General features: G+C 51.0%; 8 protein-coding genes across 8 annotated transcripts; 5 read left to right on the top strand and 3 right to left on the bottom strand.

Moving 5' to 3' along the window:
• Window positions 1-1608, top strand: Z519_01939 (uncharacterized protein; the record flags this gene model as incomplete). Its single annotated transcript, XM_016759696.1, has 1 exon — window positions 1-1608. The coding sequence occupies one exon, from the start codon at window positions 1-3 to the stop codon at window positions 1606-1608; it is 1608 nt and encodes a 535-aa protein (XP_016623217.1).
• Window positions 1609-2996: 1388 nt separating this feature from the next.
• Window positions 2997-3743, bottom strand: Z519_01938 (uncharacterized protein; the record flags this gene model as incomplete). Its single annotated transcript, XM_016759695.1, has 1 exon — window positions 2997-3743. One exon carries the CDS (start codon window positions 3741-3743, stop codon window positions 2997-2999), a length of 747 nt encoding a protein of 248 aa, XP_016623216.1.
• A 585-nt stretch (window positions 3744-4328) lies between these two features.
• Window positions 4329-7403, top strand: Z519_01937 (uncharacterized protein; the record flags this gene model as incomplete). The annotated part of the gene is made up of 2 exons (XM_016759694.1): window positions 4329-4524; window positions 4579-7403. 2 exons carry the CDS (start codon window positions 4329-4331, stop codon window positions 7401-7403), a joined length of 3021 nt encoding a protein of 1006 aa, XP_016623215.1.
• A 428-nt stretch (window positions 7404-7831) lies between these two features.
• On the top strand, window positions 7832-8821 carry Z519_01936 (tRNA (guanine-N(7)-)-methyltransferase; the record flags this gene model as incomplete). Its single annotated transcript, XM_016759693.1, has 3 exons — window positions 7832-8001; window positions 8053-8231; window positions 8286-8821. 3 exons carry the CDS (start codon window positions 7832-7834, stop codon window positions 8819-8821), a joined length of 885 nt encoding a protein of 294 aa, XP_016623214.1.
• Window positions 8822-8854: 33 nt separating this feature from the next.
• Z519_01935 (uncharacterized protein) lies at window positions 8855-10594 on the bottom strand (the record flags this gene model as incomplete). The annotated part of the gene is made up of 3 exons (XM_016759692.1): window positions 8855-9148; window positions 9196-9531; window positions 9590-10594. The coding sequence occupies 3 exons, from the start codon at window positions 10592-10594 to the stop codon at window positions 8855-8857; spliced, it is 1635 nt and encodes a 544-aa protein (XP_016623213.1).
• A 1121-nt stretch (window positions 10595-11715) lies between these two features.
• Window positions 11716-14094, top strand: Z519_01934 (uncharacterized protein; the record flags this gene model as incomplete). Its single annotated transcript, XM_016759691.1, has 5 exons — window positions 11716-12124; window positions 13169-13203; window positions 13255-13419; window positions 13476-13587; window positions 13628-14094. 5 exons carry the CDS (start codon window positions 11716-11718, stop codon window positions 14092-14094), a joined length of 1188 nt encoding a protein of 395 aa, XP_016623212.1.
• Window positions 14095-15247: 1153 nt separating this feature from the next.
• Z519_01933 (uncharacterized protein) lies at window positions 15248-16231 on the top strand (the record flags this gene model as incomplete). Its single annotated transcript, XM_016759690.1, has 1 exon — window positions 15248-16231. The coding sequence occupies one exon, from the start codon at window positions 15248-15250 to the stop codon at window positions 16229-16231; it is 984 nt and encodes a 327-aa protein (XP_016623211.1).
• An 873-nt stretch (window positions 16232-17104) lies between these two features.
• Z519_01932 (uncharacterized protein) lies at window positions 17105-20575 on the bottom strand (the record flags this gene model as incomplete). The annotated part of the gene is made up of 1 exon (XM_016759689.1): window positions 17105-20575. The coding sequence occupies one exon, from the start codon at window positions 20573-20575 to the stop codon at window positions 17105-17107; it is 3471 nt and encodes a 1156-aa protein (XP_016623210.1).
• Between the last annotated feature and the right edge of the window lie 1813 nt (window positions 20576-22388).

The raw sequence follows: 22388 nt of genomic DNA, 5'->3' as shown, positions 1-22388 counted from the left end.
ATGGCGGCCGATTTCAAGTCACCAAATCCTGTTGATTTTCACGACAAGGACCTAGAATGCGACAAAGCAATCGCCTCCAGTCATTCATCTTCCCTCTCCGAGAAAGAGCAAGAACGCAGCCAAAGACCGTTCGATCCAGATGTAGAACATGGCATTCCGGTTGTCGATACTAGTCAGGATGCGGAAGAGAAGACGCCGCCCGTCACAACCGTCAACCACGACCCGAATGTCGTCGATTGGGATGGGCCAAATGACCCTGAGAAGGCCATCAACTGGACCAACAGGAAGAAATGGTCAAACGTGGCTATCATCTCCACCGTCACCTTCCTGACACCACTGGCTTCGTCGATGGTAGCGCCGGCCACACCCTTGATCATGAATGAATTCCATTCTTCCAACGAGACGATCGCCAGTTTCATTGTCTCCATTTATATCCTGGGTTACGCCCTCGGCCCTCTATTTCTCGCGCCTTGCAGCGAAATATGGGGCAGACTGCCTGTTTACCACATTTGTAACTTTATGTTCGTTATCTGGACGATGGCTTGCGCTTTGGCTCCAGGGATGGGCTCCTTGTTGGTTTTTCGTCTTCTGGCGGGTATTGCTGGCAGTTGCCCGCTCACCATTGGTGGTGGTTCGATCGCAGACCTCATTGTCCAAGAGAAGAGGGGTGGAGCCATGGCCTTGTTTGCGTTGGGACCACTGATGGGCCCGGTCATCGGCCCGGTAGCGGGTGGCTATCTGGGAGAAGGCGCAGGCTGGCGCTGGATCTTTTGGGTTATCACGATTGCTGGTGGTGTCGCCTTGTGCTTCTCAGTCATCTTCATGCGCGAGACTTTCGAGCCGGTTCTCCTGCAGCGGCGGACAAAACGGGTTCAAAAGGAAACGGGCAATCCCAACCTTCGCTCCAAGCTCGACCAGGGTATTCCCACGCGCGACTTCTTCATCCGCGCCCTCGTTCGACCCACCAAAATGCTCATCTTCTCCCCGATCGTACTGTTGCTATCTGTCTACATGGCAGTCATCTACGGCTACCTCTACCTCCTGTTCACCACGCTCACCATAGTCTTCGAAGGACAATACCATTTCAGTCAAGGCACAGTGGGCTTGAGCTTTCTCGGGATCGGAATTGGTTCCATGACTGGCCTAGTCATCTTTGGAGCGCTGTCAGACAAAGTGGTGAAGAAGATGTCCGCCAAGGGAGAAATGAAGCCAGAATACAGGCTACCGCCGCTTATTCCCGGCAGTTTAGTCATTCCGATTGGCTTGTTCTGGTACGGATGGTCCGCGGACAAAGCCATTCATTGGATTATGCCCATCATTGGCACTCTCTTCGTGGGGCTGGGCTTGCTTGCCACGTTCATGCCTGTGCAAACGTATCTCGTCGATGCCTATCATATTCATGCGGCCTCGGCAATTGCTGCCAACACGGTTTTGAGGAGTTTGATGGGTGCTTTCCTCCCATTGGCAGGGCCTGATATGTACGCGGCTCTGGGCCTGGGTTGGGGCAATTCTCTGCTCGCATTTATTGCGCTTGCTATGGCGCCAATGAGTTGGATCTTCTTCCGATATGGAGAGAATATTCGGAAGAAATATCCGGTCAAATTGTGACCACGGGCCTCAGAAAAGCATGGGAAGAACGGCTGTTTTGAATATGGCATTGTATATAGATTGGGCATTGGCAGGCTTCACATCCTAGATAAATCTGACAACGGCAGAGAACACTAGAAGTTAAGGTTAATAAAACAAATCCACGGTTCTTCAATTCTCACAGGCGATTGTCCAACATTCGCACCTGTAGCTAAATTGATCAAGTCTGTGGTAAACGGGTTTGAGGGAGAGATCGACGGAAGCGAAGTGAGAAAAGTACTCAACTCGACAGAGACGACTGTTCAGTGTCACCAGACACGTCTGCCTCCGACGCCATCTAGAGGCTCGTCTGATCCCAAGACACATGCAAGCACATGGCTCAGCCTCGTGATATGACACACCCTGACGATGGAGAAAGAATCGAGCAGGCGCACCTTGGAAATTTTAAGAGTGAGCGGTCCAATTGTAAGTGCCCGCTGCGGGTGGATACTTGGAGGGCGAGGGGCACCAGCCAAAATGTATAAAACCTGCAACTCGACCAAACGCCCCTCCATCAATCTCACATCGCCACTGTCCCTTCACTCGCCTCCAGACCAGCAGCATTCCAAAACTATTCTCGGCCGCGCCTTGCGTACTTGTACATTTGCTAGGACATTTGCCGTTGTGCTAGCCTAGATACCCATTACCTCTACTCCACCTCGGCCTAAATACATATTCAATCGAATCCCACCCTCACCTTCAGACCGCTGCACCATGTCTCATTCGGGTTGTCCTAAATGTGGAGCGACTATTTCTTCTGGGAGCAAGACTTGTGGATCTTGTGGAGCGGTACGTCTTCCTTCTGCTGTCCCATTTTTTCTTTTCAAGACTGTTATTATGTTATGGTTTCACAGGCCGTGGTGGTAGTGAGGGCGAATGGTCGCAGCAGTCTTTTTTCTTTTTCCACTTTGCTACGCTTGAGGCAGTCAGAGGAAGTGGGGGTGATCGAAGGTCGCGCAACGGCGCTGCCCAGGCCCAAGCAAACATGATTCTTTACCTGCATGAAGCTATTTTCAACCACAATCATTCTTGCGGCTCGTACAAAACAGCACGTTCGTCGGAAGTTACTTGACAAGGAAGGCACTCGCTAACGAAATCGATTGAATCTCGCAGACTTGCCCACGATGAAACAACGGCTCATTGTGACCATGTGTCGCATTTGCCAGGACTGAAGAAGAATGAACTTCGAAAGGAGATCGGACGAAATCCGTTCTGTTGGGTTGGAATGTACTGGCCCTGTCTGATTCGAAAGGTCGCTCTTTTGTGCTACACGTTGCGCAGCTAAATAACCAACATCGAATTCTTGCGTCTGGTATTTTCATGACCTCTTTTGTGAAATGGAACAGCCTGGAGAGTAATTACGGACGCTTTCACTCGGGGATGACCTTTTCGAAAAATGCCAACATGTCTCTCAACTCGGCAGAATTCGTAGAATGGCCCATGCCCTGGTACAGGTGCTCCTCGATATCCTCCTTGTCTACCCATTTTGCCAGTTCGTCTTTGCCTTGTACAAAGAGTCTTGTGGGAACCAACATGTCCATGGTCCCATGAACGTAGAACCATCTTTTGGGATCTTTGTCGTCGTTCCTGATTCCCCTCTCATTTCTCAACTGTTGTATCCGGTCCCGGAGGGGCATGTATCCAGACAAGCAGAGCACTCCCGCGACTTGATTTTTGAGCCTCCCGGTCAAACCCCAAACCAGGCTCACCGCACAACCTTGACTGAATCCACCGACGACGATTCTCTCCGAGGGCGTCCCATTCTTGATCTCCTGTTCGACAAGCCGATCCAACATTTCCACGCTCTGCATGATCCCGGCCTCATCATCTGGAGCATCTTCCTCGTCTTCATGCCCCGGCACTCGAGGCTTTACGGCATTGGACAAGGCCTTGGGGACATACCATGCTCGGGCCATGGCCTCGTGATTGTGCGGTGCATTAGGTAGAACCCATTTCAGATATTGCATTTTGTTGTAGAACTGGAACTGTTGAGCCAGCCCTAGCGGGAGGCCTTCGGCATCATCTCCATAGCCATGAAGAAAAATGAACGTGGCAGGGCGGGCGGTAGAAGATGGGTCGGCTGTAGGGGAGACAACGTACGGTGGCTTCTCGGACATGTTGCTGATTTGTGCTCACTATCGTTTCACGGTCTGTTGCGAGCAAAGAGCCGTCTGAAAATAGGGACCGGGCATAGAGAAACAAGATGGTAGTGGAAAGAGGATGGGAGGAACGAATATCAGCACCTTCAAGGTGGGATTTTCAGCTGAAGTGGCCTCCAATGAGGCAACCAAGTGGATCGTATCACATCGTGAAGACAGGTCTCACGATGGGAATGCACCACGGCCCAGAACGTCCCAAGAAATCAATCCAGCGAACGAGATCCATATTATCGGACAAACGTAAGTACCATTTGGAATCAGCTCCGACGTGCTCGGTACAAGCCCACTGCGCGGGGAACCGGCGGCATGGAATTGATAATCCCCTCTCCTTGGATTTGCTTTTGGACCCAAGACTTTTAGGGGCGACAAGGGGCGAGTACTGTTGGCGTATATACTCCCCCGTAGTTGAGAGTCCTGCGGAGGGTTTATTTTCGCACAGCATTCTCCGCACTGCTGTGTGATGTGTGGGGGAATTTCGACAATTTCTAGCAGCCCTCAGTGTCCTGACAGTTCGCACTTAATAGACCCGTACGCACAGAGAAGATGAAAAGCCTCAAACGAGGTCTCGCCGCCGACTCGAAGGTCGCCAATATTTCCAGTAAAGTCTTTATTCGGTCCACCAAAAGCGGCCGGGTCCAGAAAGTGGTGAGAGAACAATATTTGCGGAAAGACGTTCCCTGCTCCTCACAACTGTGCACATCTTGTGCTTCCACAGCCGCGCCCAATGCCAATGGAGTTGGTATGTGTTCCTGCTCATTTCTAGTACTTCTTCATGTTCTAACAATATCACCAGTCCCCAAGTTTGTCCTGTCAAAGCAACCGATCACCACCAAAACCTTTCCCAATGGGCACTACCTCATCCCCGACACCAATGTCTTGCTTAGCGCAATGGACCTCTTGGAAGAGCCAGCTCACTTCCGTGATGTCATCATACTCCAGACAGTTCTGGAAGAGTTGAAGAATAGGAGTCTTCCTCTCTACAACAGACTGATGGCACTAGCCCAAAGCGAGGACAAGCGTTTCTATCTGTTCTTCAACGAGTTTCGATTCGAGACTGCGGTGCGACGAGAAAGCGGCGAGTCAATCAATGACAGAAACGACAGATCAGTGAGAAAAGCGGCTGAATGGTATACCAATCATCTACAAAAAGTGACAAAGAAACCTCCCACAATCGTGGTTCTCACCAATGATCAAGAGAATCAAAAAAAGTCAAAAAAAGAGAACGTGATCGCCCTATCATTGCGGGAATACGTGGGCGAATTGGATGATGCTGATAGATTACTCGACATGGTAAGCCAAGGAGCTGAAGCTCAAGAAGTCCGTGCAGCCCAAGTGCAGCTCTTCTACCCTGAATATTATTCTATGTCTAGGATGATGACCGGAATCAGAGCTGGAATGCTGCACCAGGGAGTCTTTAATGTTTCTCCATACAACTACTTGGAGGGGACGGTCAAAGTCCCCGCCTTTGACAAGCCATTACTGGTCCTTGGGAGGGAAAGCAGCAATCGATCCATATCTGGCGATGTCGTGGTTGTTGAGATTCTACCAAAAGACCAGTGGAAAGTTCCCTCGGCTCAGATCCTTGACGAGGAAATAGTCAACAAGAACGACAACCCGGAAGACGAGGAACAAGAGCAGACAGTGGTTACGGAAACTGAGAGACGGGCTCTCCAGGAAGAGGTTCGACGCACACATATTGCCGGTGCAGAAACAAAAGCTCAACCTACCTGCAAAGTGGTTGGAGTTATCAAGAGGAACTGGAGACAGCTGGTTGGAACGATTGATGCCGCGTCTGGGAGCACGCCTGGAAACAGACAGAGCACTGTCTTTTTGGTTCCAATGGACAAGCGCATTCCAAAGATTCGGATTCGAACACGTCAGGTCGATGAGTTGATTGGCAAGCGGATTCTTGCGACAATCGACTCATGGGAGCGAGACGCCAGATATCCAGCTGGCCACTATATTCGTTCGCTTGGGAAACTGGAGACTAAGGATGCCGAAACTGAAGCGTTACTTCTCGAATATGACGTCCAGTATCGACCGTTTCCAAAAGCAGTTTTAGACTGCTTACCTTCGGAGGGCCACTTTTGGAAGGTCCCAGTTGCTTCGTCGGACCCTGGTTGGAAAGGTCGGCGAGATCTCCGACATCTATTTGTTTGCTCGATCGATCCTCCCGGATGTCAAGACATTGACGATGCCCTCCACGCAAGAAAGCTCTCAAATGGAAACTTTGAGGTGGGTGTTCATATTGCAGATGTGTCTCATTTTGTCAAACCTAATAATGCCATGGACAAAGAGGCCTCCGCTCGAGGCACGACTGTCTATCTGGTTGACAAGCGAATTGACATGCTGCCCATGCTGCTTGGAACAGACCTTTGCTCCCTCAAACCCCATGTCGAAAGATATGCATTCTCTACCATATGGGAGATCACTCCAGACGCAGAGGTTGTGTCATCTTCTTTCACCAAGTCTGTGATTTTGTCTAAGGAAGGCTTCTCATATGAACAAGCCCAGAAACGCATTGACGACCCAAGTGCAACGGATGAACTCACTCAAGGCATGCGGGCCTTGCTCTCACTCTCCCAAAAGCTTCGCCAAAAGCGGATGGACGCCGGAGCGTTGAATTTGTCGAGCCCAGAAGTCAGAGTTGAAGCAGATAATGAATCTTCTGATTCTCTGGCTGATGTGAGGATGAAGGCGAGTTTGGCTACCAACTCACTCGTTGAGGAATTTATGCTTCTCGCCAACATCACGGTTGCTAGGAAGATTCAGTCGGCCTTCCCTCAAACTGCTTTGCTACGACGACATGCTACACCCCCGGCATCGAACTTTTCAGAACTCGGTGACCAGTTGAAGAGAATGCGTGGTTTGGAGCTCGACGTTTCGAGCTCAAAGGCACTAGCAGATTCATTGGATCTCTGTGTAGATCCTAAGCATCCATTCTTCAACACCCTGATCCGAATCATGGCAACACGTTGTATGACGTCGGCCGAATACTTCTGCAGCGGCTCGCACGCAGAACCAGAATTTAGACATTATGGTCTCGCCAGTGAGATCTATACACATTTTACGAGTCCCATTCGTCGGTATGCAGATCTGCTCGTCCATCGCCAATTGGCCTACGCGATTGGATATGATGGCCAGGGAAGCGAAGTTGTGGACTATGATCTTCGAAACAAGGGCAAGTTGGAACGAGTCTGCCAGAATCTCAATTTTCGACACCGAAATGCCCAACTGGCTGGTCGTGCCAGCATCGAGTACTATGTGGGGCAAGCCCTCAAAGGACGGTCCGAGAAAGCCCCAGACGCCGCCATCGATGTTGATGGGTATGTGATGCGAGTGTTCGAAAACGGCATCGTGGTCTTTGTACCACAGTTTGGCATTGAAGGACTAGTCCGACTCGAGGATTTCCATTTAAAACCTGGTGAGGCCTTGAAGCGAGAGGGCAAGTTTGATGCCGAGGCATATCGGCTTACAGTCTTTGAGAAAGGTCATGAACAAGAGGAGGTCACGGTTGAGCTGTTTCAGCAGCTGAAAGTTAGAGTGGGCTCGGAAGAGAAGAGCGGTGCAAGAGAGAAAGGCAAGAGAAGAGTTCGAATCGTGGTGTTATCTGCGTGATGCGAAGCCTGATGGATCTCTATCTATGGTCACCAAGAGTAACAGTGCTGACGGTGCAACTGCTCGTGCCCTCATACCTTCATAGATGAACTCTTCAGCAACTGCGTAAACAATATTACTATGCCTGATCGATGGACATTGGTTCATTTGATCACCCGTTTCGGTCCATCCGATCCATTGCACGTGCCTACGTGCTAGGCAGCCAGGATCGCAATAAAGACTCTAGTGGGAAGTAAGTCGAGAGGGATGGCCGGGGCGTGCGTTTACTACTCGAATAAGCTTTTAAGGCTGTCGACTCTGGGGTATTGCCAAGCCCAGTCAGCTACCTGTACGGCGTGCTCGTACAATGTAGGCTGAAGCGCTGATGTCGAACTTTGCGCCTTCGTTTGTCGATAGAACCGAAGCTCCTTCGCTTCCAAACCGGAAATATGCCGGGACCCTCGAATAAACGACAGAAACGAGAAGATTACAAGAAGGTTCAAGAGAACCTCAAAGCTAGAAGGGATGGCAGTGGTAGCGGTAAGATCGAGTTGCCCAAGAAAAAGTTCTATCGACAACGGGCCCATGCAAATCCTTTCTCGGACCATGCTTTGACCTAGTATGTTGTATGGCCTCGTTCAAATGGCAGATCTGACTTGTCTTTATACAGCCCCGCCAGTCCTGCTGACATGGACTGGACATACCATTACCCAGCTTTCGCAAACAGCGAAGCCGAGAATGGCCAACGACACGGCGTATACAGAGAAGTTGAGATCGCAGATATCGGCTGTGGGTTCGGTGGTCTTCTAGTGGCTTTGGCGCCGTTGCTCCCAGAGACTTTGATGCTTGGTCTGCGCCAGTGGCTTCCCTTCGCCTTTTTCATGTTGCTGATTTAAGGGCTAGGGATGGAGCTGCGAGCTCAAGTCACTGACTATGTCGTCGACCGAATAGTCGCTCTCCGCGCCCAAAACCAATCTACGTCCGTCACTAATGAAGACAAGGCCATGCTCTACCAGAACATCTCGGCGCTCCGCACGAATACGATGAAATTTCTACCCAACTACTTTCGCCGTGCTCAGCTGTCCAAGATATTCCTCTGCTTTCCGGATCCACATTTCAAGCAGCGAAAGCACAAGGCCCGCATCGTCTCTGCGCAGCTGAACGCTGAATACGCATTTGTGACAAAGCCTGGCGGCTTGGTTTATACCATCACGGACGTCGAAGAGCTGCATCAGTGGATGGTCAAGCACTTTGAAGGTGAAGAAGCGGGCGGCGCGAAGGAATTGTGGAAGAGAGTAGCGCAGGAGGAGCTGGAGGCTGATCCATGCGTCAAGGTCATGAGCGAGGAAACGGAGGAGTCCAAGAAAGTCACGAGAAATGGCGGAAAGAAGTATATTGCTGTGTTCCAAAGAAAGGAGGACCCTGAATGGCCTGGTTGATCCAGACAGGCTGAGCTTGAGCTGCAGTACGAATCAGGCTTCCGGCACCACCTTCTTTTCCTGACCTCCGAACAATGTATCGTCGCTCGCTCTAGCTTGGTTACTCTCATCCGGAGCCATACCCACGATTTCCCCAGCCTTCAACGCGCCAAGATCAATCTGCGGCCCTACATAGTTCTTTCTGCCGTCAACAAACCACTGGATCGTGGAGACCATTAGGACAATTGCGAATGCTGCAACGCAGTAGTTCATATTGCTGCCGGTTACGGGCAACACTGGCGGGAACATGAAAAGAACGGTGGTGAGTATCACGTAGGCAATTCCAATCTGTTATTTGTCAATATCTGGTGCTCTGGTTTTCTGAACAAGCTTACCAAATTGCATGTCCACCCAAGCCAATTTGGCAGAATAAACGGACGAGATGCTGGCAGCATTTTGCGACCCCGAAGGCAATTGATCGTGGGAGGGATGGCGTAAGTGATTCCCAAGGCCACAACCGAAGCCGACACAATGGCGTTAAAGGCACTGCTGGACCCGAGGAATATGCAGCCGAAGATAATGACCAGAATCAGAGTCAGCCAAAGTGCATTCAGGGGGACCTGGAGTCGTCCATGAACTTTGGCGAAGAAGGGCGAGGCTGGCAATCCCCCATCTCTGGCAAAGGCGTACACCATCCGGCTGCTGGTGGTCATGATGCTTACCGCAGCAAACTTTGACGAACGTTAGTCATGTCGCTGCTCGTGCAGGATCGGCTATTGACGCACTCACCAGCAAGCAGACGAGGGGAAACATCAACAAACACACAGAACCGGCCTTGTTCGCAGTCGCGTCGTAGAAGATCTGCAACATCGGACCCGCAGAAGAACTGATAACATCTTGCACGTTCTTGGAGACGAACAAAAGAACACTGAGGTAAATGAAGCCCGTCATGACGCCAATCAAGACACAGCCGATCATGATCCTAGGACCCAGAACCGTAGGATTTCCTACCTCTTCAATGCAATGAGCGACTGCATCAAATCCAGTCAATCCTAGACCGCCCTGCAAGAGACCCAACAGCCAAGCAAGTCCGTTCGGCCAGCCAGTTTCATTGATGAATGTACGGTACACGAAGTCTCCGCCCTGGTAATTCGGAGAAGAGCAGGCGAGAACGGTGATGGAAATCACAAGCCATCCTGTGATGGACCAGATCAACGCAGCCTTGTTGACGAGGGGAAGCAGCCGAGTTATGAATGCATTCACCATGAAGGCAAAAATGTTGTATCCAATATAGATCAAGAACTGGTGCCAACGGTGGGACTGGTAGGATGGCGATGTGAGCGAAATGATGCCAAGGACGAGTTGACTTCCCAACAGTCCAGCAGTTGCTGTCAAAGCAACCCAACCAGCGGTGTTGACCCAGCCGGTGATCCAAGAGAGAAGTGGCACCCAGCGTTTCCAACTGATGACGGCGACCCAATGGTACTGGCCTCCGGCGGTTGGATAGGCCGAGAGGAATTCAGCAAGAGACGCGGCCAGGCACAGATTACAGATACCAGCAACAACAAGACCCCAGATGACCGAGTCGGGACCTCCACTGGGCAAAGCCAACGACATACTCGCACCCAGAGCGGTCCACGAGTTGAGAATGGCAAAGGCTAGTCCTAGCATGGACAGAAAGGAGAAATTGCGCTGTAATTCCTGTTTTACCCCCATTCCCGCCAGCATGGCAGCGTCCTCATGGGCACTGGTCCTCCGCCGCGGAGTCCTTGATGGTCGACGTGTTTCGGCCATATTGATGTTCGGTGCAGAGATTTCGAGGTTAGTATTAAGTGCGCTGAGGAGCGCTGCAAGGTTAGGAGCAGGGAGAGGAGTGAGGGAGTTTTAATCGGAGAGGAAGGCGAAAAGGGCGTGCATGATTTCAATCGACTTCATAAGCAGGCTACGTCAGCGGGAGTAGATCAAATCATCCATGCAGGTTCACGACGAGCCGGGAGGCGTTCAAGGGTCTTCCGACTATCGACTGAACAGGCAAGCTAACAAGATAGGAAACAGACATGATCGACTTCGTGGCTGGAAAGAGAAAGTCGAAGCACGAGTGGAGGTTTGATGACCCGCACAAACTAGGAGCAGTGTGTACGTACAGTAGAGAGTAGTAGGCATGAAGTAAAAGTAATTGCTGAGAAGAAAAAAGCTTGACTCCACTAAGCACTAGCCTAGGAGCCCTACTGGCCCTAGAAAGGTGCGATGCTAGGCATATACTGTACAAGTACAACTGGAGGCCAAGCCCTAGCTGGTGCCAATGGTGCCAACAGCCAGATCCCAGTGCCAAGTCCAACCCCAGATTCGCCCCAACGCCACCCCGTTGAGCCTTGCCACAGCCTAAAACATTAACCATATCGCCCCCTTGACCGCCCCGTGTATCCCTACATTAAAAACCCAGGGGCTGCTGGCAAGAAAAGCGAGAAGAAGGCCTGTCTTCCCGAATGAACTTCGATCAACAACAAAGGGCGGCGCGGAGCAGATAGGCAACTCGGCTTCCGAACTGCAGAGCCCAATAATGAACATTGTTCACTCACTTATCGTCGGCCACTCAACGCCAGCCTGATCCTTGGCCACGTCTTGCATACGCTGCTCTCATGATTATTTGATTACACACCTCGATCATAAAGAACCCGAACAAAGAATCAGCCCTTATCATGAAGCATAGAGTGATACTAAAATTGGGCTCTTCCGACAAAGGAGCTCAAACTGGGTATTCATTGTCCAGAATGTCCCTTTTCTGGTTCCTCAGGGTACAAGATGGCGGTAGACCTCGTAGAATGACGAGTAACACCAGCCACGATTCCCATCAAGACTCTCTTTTCCTGTAAAAATCCGAAATATTCTTTCTCTCCCACAGACGCCTCTGCAAGATGTGTGAATCATGCACCATATACCACCTTTGCGGACATGTCAAAATCACGACCATCGTGCAGTGCGCTAACATCGTGGACAAACTATTAACCTCTAATTTGCCGATCACAATCACTCACCAAGTCTGCGAGGACGGTGTCAACGAAAACCTACACGTATTTCCTGACATTTGTGAGAAATGCAAGACGACAGCCGTCGTTGGCGACTTCATGGAGCAACCGGGCGTCAAGCTGGAAGTGGTGCAGTCATGGGCTCACGGCAACCGCAAGCATCCTAGCCCCGAGTTCGGGGCAAGAGTATCCGCTGGTAACAACGATGTCGTCGAGAAACAGAATGAATCCGATGGGATCATAAAATTGCAGACCCAAAAAGCCATCTCACCCATAGATAATGCTAGCATTTCAGCAAGTCTGTCAGATTCGGCGACCACGAGAAGCCGAGCTTCAAGTTCAACCACGAATAGGACAATTCCTGATCTGGCTCAGATACAAATGCGGGGTGACGTCCTTAAGGACCAGGACAGAACGCTTACTCACTAAGATACGTGGCCAGAAAAACCTCCGGGACTGAGCCAGTTGTTCAGTTGAATCCATGGGAATTTGTGCTCTTGAAAGTTTCGGATTTGACAGAGCCTTAGGAACAATGCCAACTTACCACTGTACATATCTCTGTCCCTCGAACTATTCCAACAAACCCGGGCGTATGATGTCTTCGCACACTGTTTCTACAATATCCCCCGATGCGCCGATTTCGACAGTACGATCGGCAGCCAACATACCCTGCTTGGTCTTCCACCGTATGACTGTGGGCGCTGTTCTTGTCTTAAGAGACCGAACCCCAGCGTGTCAATCCGCAATGATCATGTTTCTGTGGGATAGCCATGTAGCTGCCTAAGCTAGCTTTCTGCACTTGTCATTGATGTCATGGAAGGAGGTTTTGAAGGAGGGAACTGCGCGCGTAGGCTTCGGAGGCATCTTACTTGTCGCTTCGTATGGACATTCGCCCGCTCTAATTCTTATACATTGCGTACTGTGGTATTAACTGAGGGGACCCAGGCCAATTATCAGTCTGATGAAGAAGGCTCGCTGCCGTGAGGACGAGCGTAGGGCTTGTGGGCATGTGAAGCCGAGGGCCACAAAAAGGTTGCTCAGTGTCGCTTGCGCGAGGCATCCTGCCCCTAACTAGGCCTTGACTCGAGATTCGCTTGACGACCAAGCTTCCTTGGACGGGAAAGGTTGTTGCTTCTGTGCTGCTTTGGAGAGCGAAACAGGGAAACGGTTGGTTCAATGTCGTCATCGAAGCAGGGGGGCCGCGCCACGGCGTTGATGAGATCTGCTCCTTATATCAACAATGGCATCTGGCCATATGCCCTTCGCGAGAGCAATATATTTGCGACCTCATGCTGGAAAGATTTCAACTCTGACGCTTATCCCTAAAATTTGACCCTGTCAGATCGACCCACAGAGCCTCAGAGCAGCTATACCATGGTCGGTAAACGAACTCTCCATCCACCCAAGAATCAGGCAGATGACAATTAGAGGAAGCCGGATCTGGAAGCGGGAAACCATAAGAGACACTTTCCTGGCTTCAAGGATGCCGTCGAATATGCTTTGGATTGCCGAACCACGGCTGTTTTGAAGGAACAGCTGCGAAATGGCGTGGATAGAGGAGCATTCGAAAAGGCCAGGAAAAGCGATGAAGAGGTAAGAGCACGCGCCAATGGACGACTATCCTGCTGACACGTGGCATTCATCTGAAGCGAATTGAAGAGGAAAATGTCCGGAAATTCTACGGGAAGCAAAACGCTACGTTGAACAATTGGGCCGAGGTGGATACCATAGTGTTGGCCATGGCCGACGAGGTTATGGAGGGTATGAACACCGACGCTGATCACGACGGGATTCGAGAAAGGCAGACTGCAGCATGTTGAAGAGCACATTCACTACTTGCTGCCGGAGGAGGTGCGAAAAAGTAGGCAAAAGAAAGATCGAAACGCCCGATGGGCCATCAACATCAATGTCATTGCCAACATCATTCTCGTCGTTGCCAAGGGAATAGCCGCGCTCAAGTCCTCGTCCTTGTCGTTGATTGCATCTCTCGTCGATTCGGCGCAGGATCTGCTGTGCACAGCGACCGTGTGGGCGACTAACAAACTGGTCTCTTGGAGGTTGTCAGCGCTTGTGACGAACTTCCCAGTCGGTCGGCGGAGGCTGGAACCCATCGGGATACTTCTGTTTTCCATCATCATGGTTATATCTTTCCTTCAAGTACTGCAAGAATCCATTGCGAAACTGCTTCCGAATGGCAACCACGACATTGCTTCGTTGCCTCCACTGGCAATCGCTTCTATGGTTGAGACCGTCGAGATCAAGGTCTGATCGGCGTGGGATGTATGAGGATCAAGACCACACAAGTGCAAGCGCTGGCGCAGGATTGCAAGACGGATGTCTACTTCAATACGCTCTCGTTGCTCTTTCCGCTGATCGGAAAGCAGGCGGGCATTTGGTGGCTGGATCCTTTGGGGGCGGCACTGCTTTCCTTGTACATTATTTACGACCGGGCGGGATACCTGCGTCGAAAATGTCAGCAGGCTTTGCGGTCTCGCGGTGGATGAGATGCTCCAGAAGAAATTGATATATCTCGCTTATCGATTCAGCAACCTGGTGTCTGGATTCAAGTCGGTTATTGCGTACCATGCAGGGGATGGCGTGTGGGCAGAGTTCGATATTTTGCTAGCTTGAAAGACACCATTGAGGCGCACACATGATATTTCCGAGACGTTGCAATACTGTTGCGAGGCATTGACCGAGGCTGACAGAGCGTTTGTGACCACTGACTGTGAGTATATCATCCTAATGGTCCGAGAGTTGCACAAGACTCACAGCTATAGATTCTGTGAAAAACCCCGGTGGACATTCTCAAGACCTGGTGTAAATCGGAATGGATGAACGAAAGGGCGCCTATGCCGCACTGAAGCATATTCATCGCGAGCGAAACCGCGTGACTATGAAACCGTATTGGAGCGCCATGGAACTCGGTAGAGCGCAGTTGGTTCTCAATCAAATGAGCTTCGCTTTAGTGAATGCAGGGATCTCGGTAGCAGGAGGGCGTAGCCTTGAGGGGAACGGAACAGATCGTGACCACCTTGCTCTTCCCCTTGCGCACTCTGGTTAAAGTTCACTTGGTGTGAGACGGTCAATGATGGCGGCGGCATGTACTGCAGAGGAGCTTGAGATGTGCGGGATGTCTCGCCAACAGTGTAGGCGCAGAGAATTATAGGGGGCATCGAATCGTTGACACCTTGGGTCAGTTCGTATCTCTTCAACCTCTGACGAAATGTTTGGTTGGTTAGAGACAGGGACCCGAGGACCTTACTGTGTCTGTCAAAGTTCTGTCAGCCGCGATTTTAAAGGAGGGAGCTTAATTACCCCGTTCTTTCTACCTTTTCCCCGCCATCCAGAACAGAGGCAACCTACTGACCACTATTAGATACTTGATTCAATCACAAGGCACCAAATTTCATCGCTTAAAATGCCTCCCACGACGCTGTCCCGTGTTTCCAGCGGCGGAGGAGTCGTGAAAATTACCCCAATGAAACCTAGATCTCCATCACGATTTAAACTGCCGCTCCATCAACCAGCCGGAATGTGTGCATCAACGAGGGTACTGGATCTCAAGAAAGACAAAACACTAAGCACTGCTAGAGATGAAAGTTATCCGACCAAAGCGGACGGAGCAAAATGCAGAACCAAAAGGAGAAGCACCACCACTACGCCCAAGAAAGAGACAAGAGAAGTAGTTGAGGAGAAGCGAATGCGCAGATACAGAAGCAAGCCTCCAGCGTCTTTCCTCGTTAAGCTCGAGCGAGCCCAGACTCAACGCATGATTGTGCTAGGTCGCAAAAGGAATATGACAGCAGGAGCCCCGTCTGAAGACATTGACATTGTGGGTTCGACAGGGAACATCTACACCGTCACCATCAGTCGTTCGCCGACCTGCACATGTCCTGACTCGCTTAGAGGCAACGAGTGCAAACACAAAGTCTACGCTCTTCACACTGTCCTTAAAGCGCCTTCGCATCTTCAGTACCAACTTGCCCTCCTGACCTCGGAGCTCGAAGAAATCTTTGCCCGTGCGCCTCCAATCCCTACCGATCTTTCCGAAGACTCAAAGGGGGGCCGCAAGCCTACCGATGGAGAATGTCCAATCTGCTACATGGACCTTGATGAGGAGCACAACGAGCTGGTCTGGTGCAAAGCGCAATGTGGACACAACATACACAGGTCATGTTTTAACCAGTGGGCGAAGAGCCAAGCAGGAAAGCGAGTGCGTTGCGTCTACTGTCGAACGCCTTGGGAGACGGATATCGCGGACGCCGAAGCGCTCAAAAGGGCTGGCGAACATACCGAAGACGGCTACGTCAATGTTGCTAGCTACTTTGGCATCTCTAGGACGAGAGAATACTCAGGCTATTATCAACCCTGGGTGCGAAGCCGGTTTGGACAGCGTTGGTGATCCGCATTCTCGGGGGGTTGCCATTACGAGGAAGTGCCGGCCTTGTTACTTCCTCCTAAAGCTTGCTGCGCTGGTTTGGATACTGCTCCTCTCATACAAGTCTCTATTAGGCATAGAGCCGATTATCTAGAAGCGTCTTGCCGATATGACCAAGATCTCCAGTTCGACTTAGCGTAATGAGGGCCATGCTCCCACATTGATGCATGCCAATATAGTAAAGAGAACATTATACATTACAAAGTTGATGAATCTCGAAAAGCCAGCTTCGCGAGACGTCGAGTGTTTAATCAACTCCTGTCGTCAATTTGGCGCGTTTATGTACATCACGCGGTAGAGTTGTCGAGAAACTTATGCAATCATGGCCCTTGTCTGCTTTGCATTTTGGAAAGCTGTCCCGAACCACTAGATCTTCAGAGCTTGTTTCCCTACCCCGGTAGCCATAGCCGCACTACCAGCATCAGAACCCATTATTGTTTAGAGGAGACAAAACCCCGCTTCATCCATAATGCATACATATTGCTTTCCAAGCTTCCCCATTATGGCCCTGTCCTCGGTAAACAACGACGCATGTGATAAGTTACACCCACAGCAAGTGCATGAATGCCTGGCTCAAACCTCCCACCATTGAGCCAAACCCCGAGAAGCCAGGAATCAAGCAAAAGACAGCAAAATACTGATATCGTATCCCCAACCCAACGCCTCGCAAGCAAAACCTATATCCCATGCTAGTAGGCGACATAGCAAAATGACAAGAAACACAGACGTCCGTGGGGTATCATAAGCTCATAACGATCCTGGGAAGAATGAAAAGAGGAAAATCATAAAAACGTCGCTTCTGAAGCCCGAGTCCTGTGTCAACCTGAAGGTCTCTGATCAACTAGACACTGAAACTGACTTCTCTTTTGGGCCCAGGTGTGCCCATGTAAAGAAGTCGAATTTCTCCTTATCTTTTCCCGTTGCTGATTCAGGATTTGGACTCCTGCTAGGTTCTCTGGGCTCTAAAATCAAGGATCGTCGGTAATGAAGTTGGAAACTTTTATCTCCTGCAGACCTGACTCGGATGAGTTGGTCTTGCATCCAAGTCTGGAGCTCGGAGACTTCGGCGAAGCGATAGGGGATCTGGAACTTTTGCAATTCGGAGATGATCTTCGCCGTCTTCATGTGCTTGTCTAGGTTGATGACTGGGGCCCCGCCGCCTTCCGTTGAAAGTGGCCTTGTAGAAGGGTTCGCTGAATCGACCATAGTAAGATCTGTCAAATAGACGCCGATGAAAGGGAGGCAAGGCGGGAGTTGGGACTGAATACGTTGACGCAAAACAGCATAGTTTCGAGCCACGTCGACAATCTTACACATCTCGTCAAATATGGTCTTAGCCTTCTGAGGTACGCATTCCCATGTCTTCTTCATTCGCTTGATGTTGGTCGAGTCCAAAGCGCAGACGATTGCCATGACCGTGTCAAAGTTGCGCAAGTCCAAGCATTTGTTGGCAATCTTGACCCACTGTTTGATGATGGCGGCTCGCTTCTTTGGCTCTTCGAGTTGGAGAATGGAATCGGAGACGAGGTTCGATATGTCGGTGGACAGAGTCGACATAGAGCGGACATTGACGGCAAGGGAACTGCTTCTCTTTGTCCATTCCGTGCCTAGGAGCTCTTCGGGAAGAATCGAGCAAAAGATCTTGGAAGTCTTCAACGTGATCTGACGAGCAAGTTCCAAAGGGTCGAAGTCAAGGATGGAGACGGATGGTCCACCCATTTTCCAAGCCCTCAATGCGGTGAGCTGGCTCTTCGAAATGACGGGATTTGGCAGTGGGGTATTCGGATCAATATAGGCCGCGGTGGATGTGCTCGTCTTTCCGATGGCGGATACTACTCTAGGAACAATAGGCGCATGGCTTGTGGCCACCTTCTCGGCCAGTTCAAGAATTCTCTTGCCGGCCATTGGGAGTACACCAATGAGTGACTCTCTTGCGAAGCCGACAATGACAGGAAGTGCTGTGTCGTCACAGTCATGACGCCAGTGAGATTCCATCCAGCCTTTGAAGACATTATAAACGCGTAGTCTGACAGGGCTTGCGATGCTCGCATTTTCACCCACGTACTCGAAGCGATATATCAAGGCACGAGCGAAGCTCACCGGAGTTGCGAATAAGCGGAAAGTGAGGTAGATTGTGGTGACAAAAGACACATCAGGGGCTGAGTCGGGAGCGGTCAGTCGCTCCACCAAGGCGTTCAGCGTACCCCCAACAATTATGCCTTCTCGATTAAAGACAAGCTCTTGGGAAAAGGTGTGAACGAGGATTTCTGCTTCAGCATCTTCGTCATCGTCAAGGGACTCTCGGCCACCGCCATCATGTGACGGTCTTGAGCCAAGGGGCTTTAGCGAGTGGCCAAGATCTTCCTGAACCGAGGTGACTCGCGTCGACGCGGAGGATATGTTGCTGGGATTCGACCGTCGTTCAATGCGTTCGAAACTGCTGTCACTGCTCGTACTCCCTCCAACTGCGCGGGCTCCGGACTTGCGGTGGTGTCTGATATCCGCGGACTGATTGGAGACTGGAGAGCTTGCAGAGATCTTCTGATGAGTCAGAGACGCGGATGGCAATGGCGACGAGCGAATGATCTCCGCCACCACGTCGTCTTTCGGTGTTGGGGGAACACTACCGGAGCTGGTGGAAGGAGATTCGACAGTGTTGAGGGAAAGAGGAGGGGTCAGCAGGCCCTGATTGATGACGATGCGAGGGCGCTCCTCCAATTGATCTGTACCCTTGTCTGCGGGTGACCTCAATGCCGAAGAGGATTGAAGGCGTTCCGGAGGCGTGGGTTCGAAGTTCGTCGGCTCGGGTGTACTAGAGCCACCTGAGTTACGTCCTAAAAGATAACTCAGATTCTCAATCTCAAAATCTCCTATCTCTTCTAGCGTCGCTTTGGTTCTGGTCACGCATCGACCTGCAGCACTGACACAGGCTGTGGCAGCCTGTACTAGACTGTGCGCCTCGTCAGGAGAGTAAATCAGATCGTCATCCATCGAGCGAATGGGCTTGAAAACTTGGCGAGCAGCATGAACCAGTTCAGTGATCGCGTCGTACATGGAATCTTTGGCCTGAACTAATGGCCGGGAAGTGCTATAGTCTCGGTCAATGACCGTTTCGACGACAGCAAACAGCTGTCGACAAGCCCGAACGGCGTTTTGAGTGGTGAGTAACAACTCGGACGATGACCTAGATTGCATGTGAGATCCCAGGAACGAGGCCAGTACCGTCAGAAATTCGTCGTAAGAGCGATTGAGGAATTCGGAGATGAGGTTGGAGTTCTTCTGGCCCGTGCCACGACTGTACGACATGCGATGTGTGAGGGACGAGTGTCGCCGCATGTGTGCAGGATTACCTGTGGAACTGTGACTGCTATGCTTTGACAGGATGGTTGTGCCTGAAGGTTTTGCTTTGACAGATGTTGAGCCTTGACGTCGGACAGCAACTTGCGATTTGCTTGACTGCTGAGATTGCATGATGGCGACAGATTCTGAAGAAGAGTCGGGCGGCTTTGTAGCAGCTCCCGGCGATGCATCAGCTTGCTCGGTCCAGACGTCGTAGAACAAGACGGCACGGGTGACGATTCGGAAGGCCTTCAACAGCATGTCGTCCAGCCGGATGTCGAGTGTGTCTTTGCTAGCCGTGTGGCCCACGACTACTTGCTGCAGTTCTTTTGCCGCACGGACAAGAAGAGCGAGATCAGAGAGGAGGTTTTTACGTGTCCTCCGTATGGGATCGTGCTTCTTGACCAAAGAACAATCCCGGGTCAGACAGTCGGAGCGTTCCAGCAATGCGCGGACTCCCGCAACTAGGCCTCTCATATAGTCCTGATTGCGGAAAAGACTCAGGTTTGAATCGCCTGCGCAGCGCACGAGATCCCAGAATTCGGTTAATGCCTTGAGCAGAGGTCGCATGGCAGCATAGTCGTAACCTTCGCAGTAATTGGTCGGCAGCCATCCACGAGCTCCTGTCTCCAATAGTGTGCCATCGGCCCAGCCATTGACGTGCACTGAGTGTACCAAAATAATATCTCCGGCATTGAGAGGGAGTGTGACCGTGGTGGAGGAGTGGGGAGAGGAGGGCTGAAAGGGATAGAGGGCTCGTAGATAGTTGTGGAATCTTCCGTGAGTGGAGGCCATGCCGTCGAGGGATTCTATAGACGTTGGTCGTGGATTCGTGGTGGCCAGCCCCGAGTCCTCCATTTTGGTGGACGGCCCGTGGTTGTCATGGTCGTCGTCATGGTCATCATCATCGCTATTCTTGCGGATTCGTAGAGGTGCAACGTAGATAGCAGGAGGTTGAGGCTCGCGCATTTTGCTGCAGGGTCCGTGAAGAGTCGATGTTCATATCGTTCAGTGTCGAAGCTCTTGCGCCTCGCAGAAGGCCATTTCCCTGACAATCAAGAGCGGATAATGAAACCGGGATCCCAATGTTGTGATCAGAAAGCCGGAGATGTAGAGATAGCCACTGCAGAATATGTGTCCAAGGAGAAGCAAGGGAGGCACGAGAGCAAGGCGCCGAGACAAGGCGAGGGGGCTTCGACCCGTCTGCAAGGGCCAGGAGGAGGTTGGAGCTTGGCCTCACAGAGACTGGACGGCCAAGTGAGGTAGAGATCAGGATTGCTGTACACTGGCGACGATAATGAACCAAATGACACAAAATTGACTGAAGAATTAACTGTACAAAATGGTGGGCACGGTAAAGACTGACCGAAGGTGAAAAGGTCGTGGTTAATGGAGGAAGGAAGTTACTAGCACAACAGAGCAAGGGCACCCAGAGTGGACTACCAAGTTGCCTACCTACCAAGTACAAGTACGAGTAGATGCTCCGTACTCCGTACTGCTCTTGTGCTGGAGAGCCCACCCAACGGGCCGACAAAAGGCGTCAGAACCAGCCGGCCTGCAAGCCACCAAGCCACCCCAAAAAGACTTCCCAAACTCGTGGTAGTGCCCTTTGCATCGCCGGGACTGGGTGAGTTCTAGGCCTCTAGAGGCTTGGACCGGAGTAACTTTGGCCACCTGTTATGAATTGTTTGATATTTCTGGAAGTGATGCTATGCAAGGCCTAGGTGTTGTGTACTTGTAGATATGATGCGTGTCTTTTAGGCATATCAGCGAAGTCGTCGATGGCATATCCAGACCTTTAGCCGGATGCAATCTTGCCTGTGCGCTTCCATACCCAATCTGAGGCCAAAGTGAGTGACCTGGGCCCCTCTTCTCTCCACGCCTAGCGACAAAGAACGTTAATCGAGTAGATCATTTGACAGGGTCGGCCTTAGCCAGGGGGAGACATTCGTCAAGTTGGCGGGTCCATGGCCCAAGCTACTCATCCTTGTCTTCTCTAACTGATTTTTATGAGAAACAGGGAGCCGCATGCGGCCGTTTGGGATGAAATAGGTACTACTCGGTACTCTCAGGGCCTCATGATACTCCGTACACTGAGGAATCTAAAAGCGCAGACTTTGTTAGCTTCCATTTTTGAAGCCGCCAACTAGCCCCTGAACAAGCGGAGGTTAAGATGCTAGGATATGTAACGTCTATTGATCCATGACATTCCCGGGTGATGTGAATCGCTGCCCATCTCTTCATCACACTTATCTTGGACGCGCATATGCAAGTCAATCGGAATTGAAGAGCTACATCGACTAATGACATATGTGCGACTTAGAAACAATTTCCAGATTGGGGCTGCGCCAAGATGAGCCTTCACCCTGCTGGCGCATAAAGTAATAGTTTGTTGTAACAAGTAGTATTACCCGGTATGCCTGAAAGGCAATGCTGCCTCGACCGTTGCCCCGCACAGCCAAAGTGAGCATAATGAAATTAAATACCCGGCCGGTCCACCGAGGGGTAACCTCTACCAGGACGTAGGTGCGGAACCTTTAACCAGACTGCTGGGACCGAAGACTGGCAAGGACTCATCGCATATCAAATGTTCGAATTATTGAAGACTTATGCGCCAATCCTCATACCTAAATTTTATACATGCCGCGTTTTCTTCGTTTATTAAAGCCAAGTCTTGCTGGTTACGGGTCTCCTGAAGCGACTCGACAATGGTGGAAGTTTTATCCAGCACTCAATTCAACCTCTGCAGTACCTAAAAATACGAGTTGACCACCGAAAACCT

The sequence above is a fragment of the Cladophialophora bantiana genome, assembly GCF_000835475.1.
Source record: "Cladophialophora bantiana CBS 173.52 unplaced genomic scaffold supercont1.3, whole genome shotgun sequence".
Taxonomy (NCBI): Eukaryota; Fungi; Ascomycota; class Eurotiomycetes; order Chaetothyriales; family Herpotrichiellaceae; genus Cladophialophora; species Cladophialophora bantiana.
This window is presented reverse-complemented; position numbering and strand designations above follow the sequence as displayed.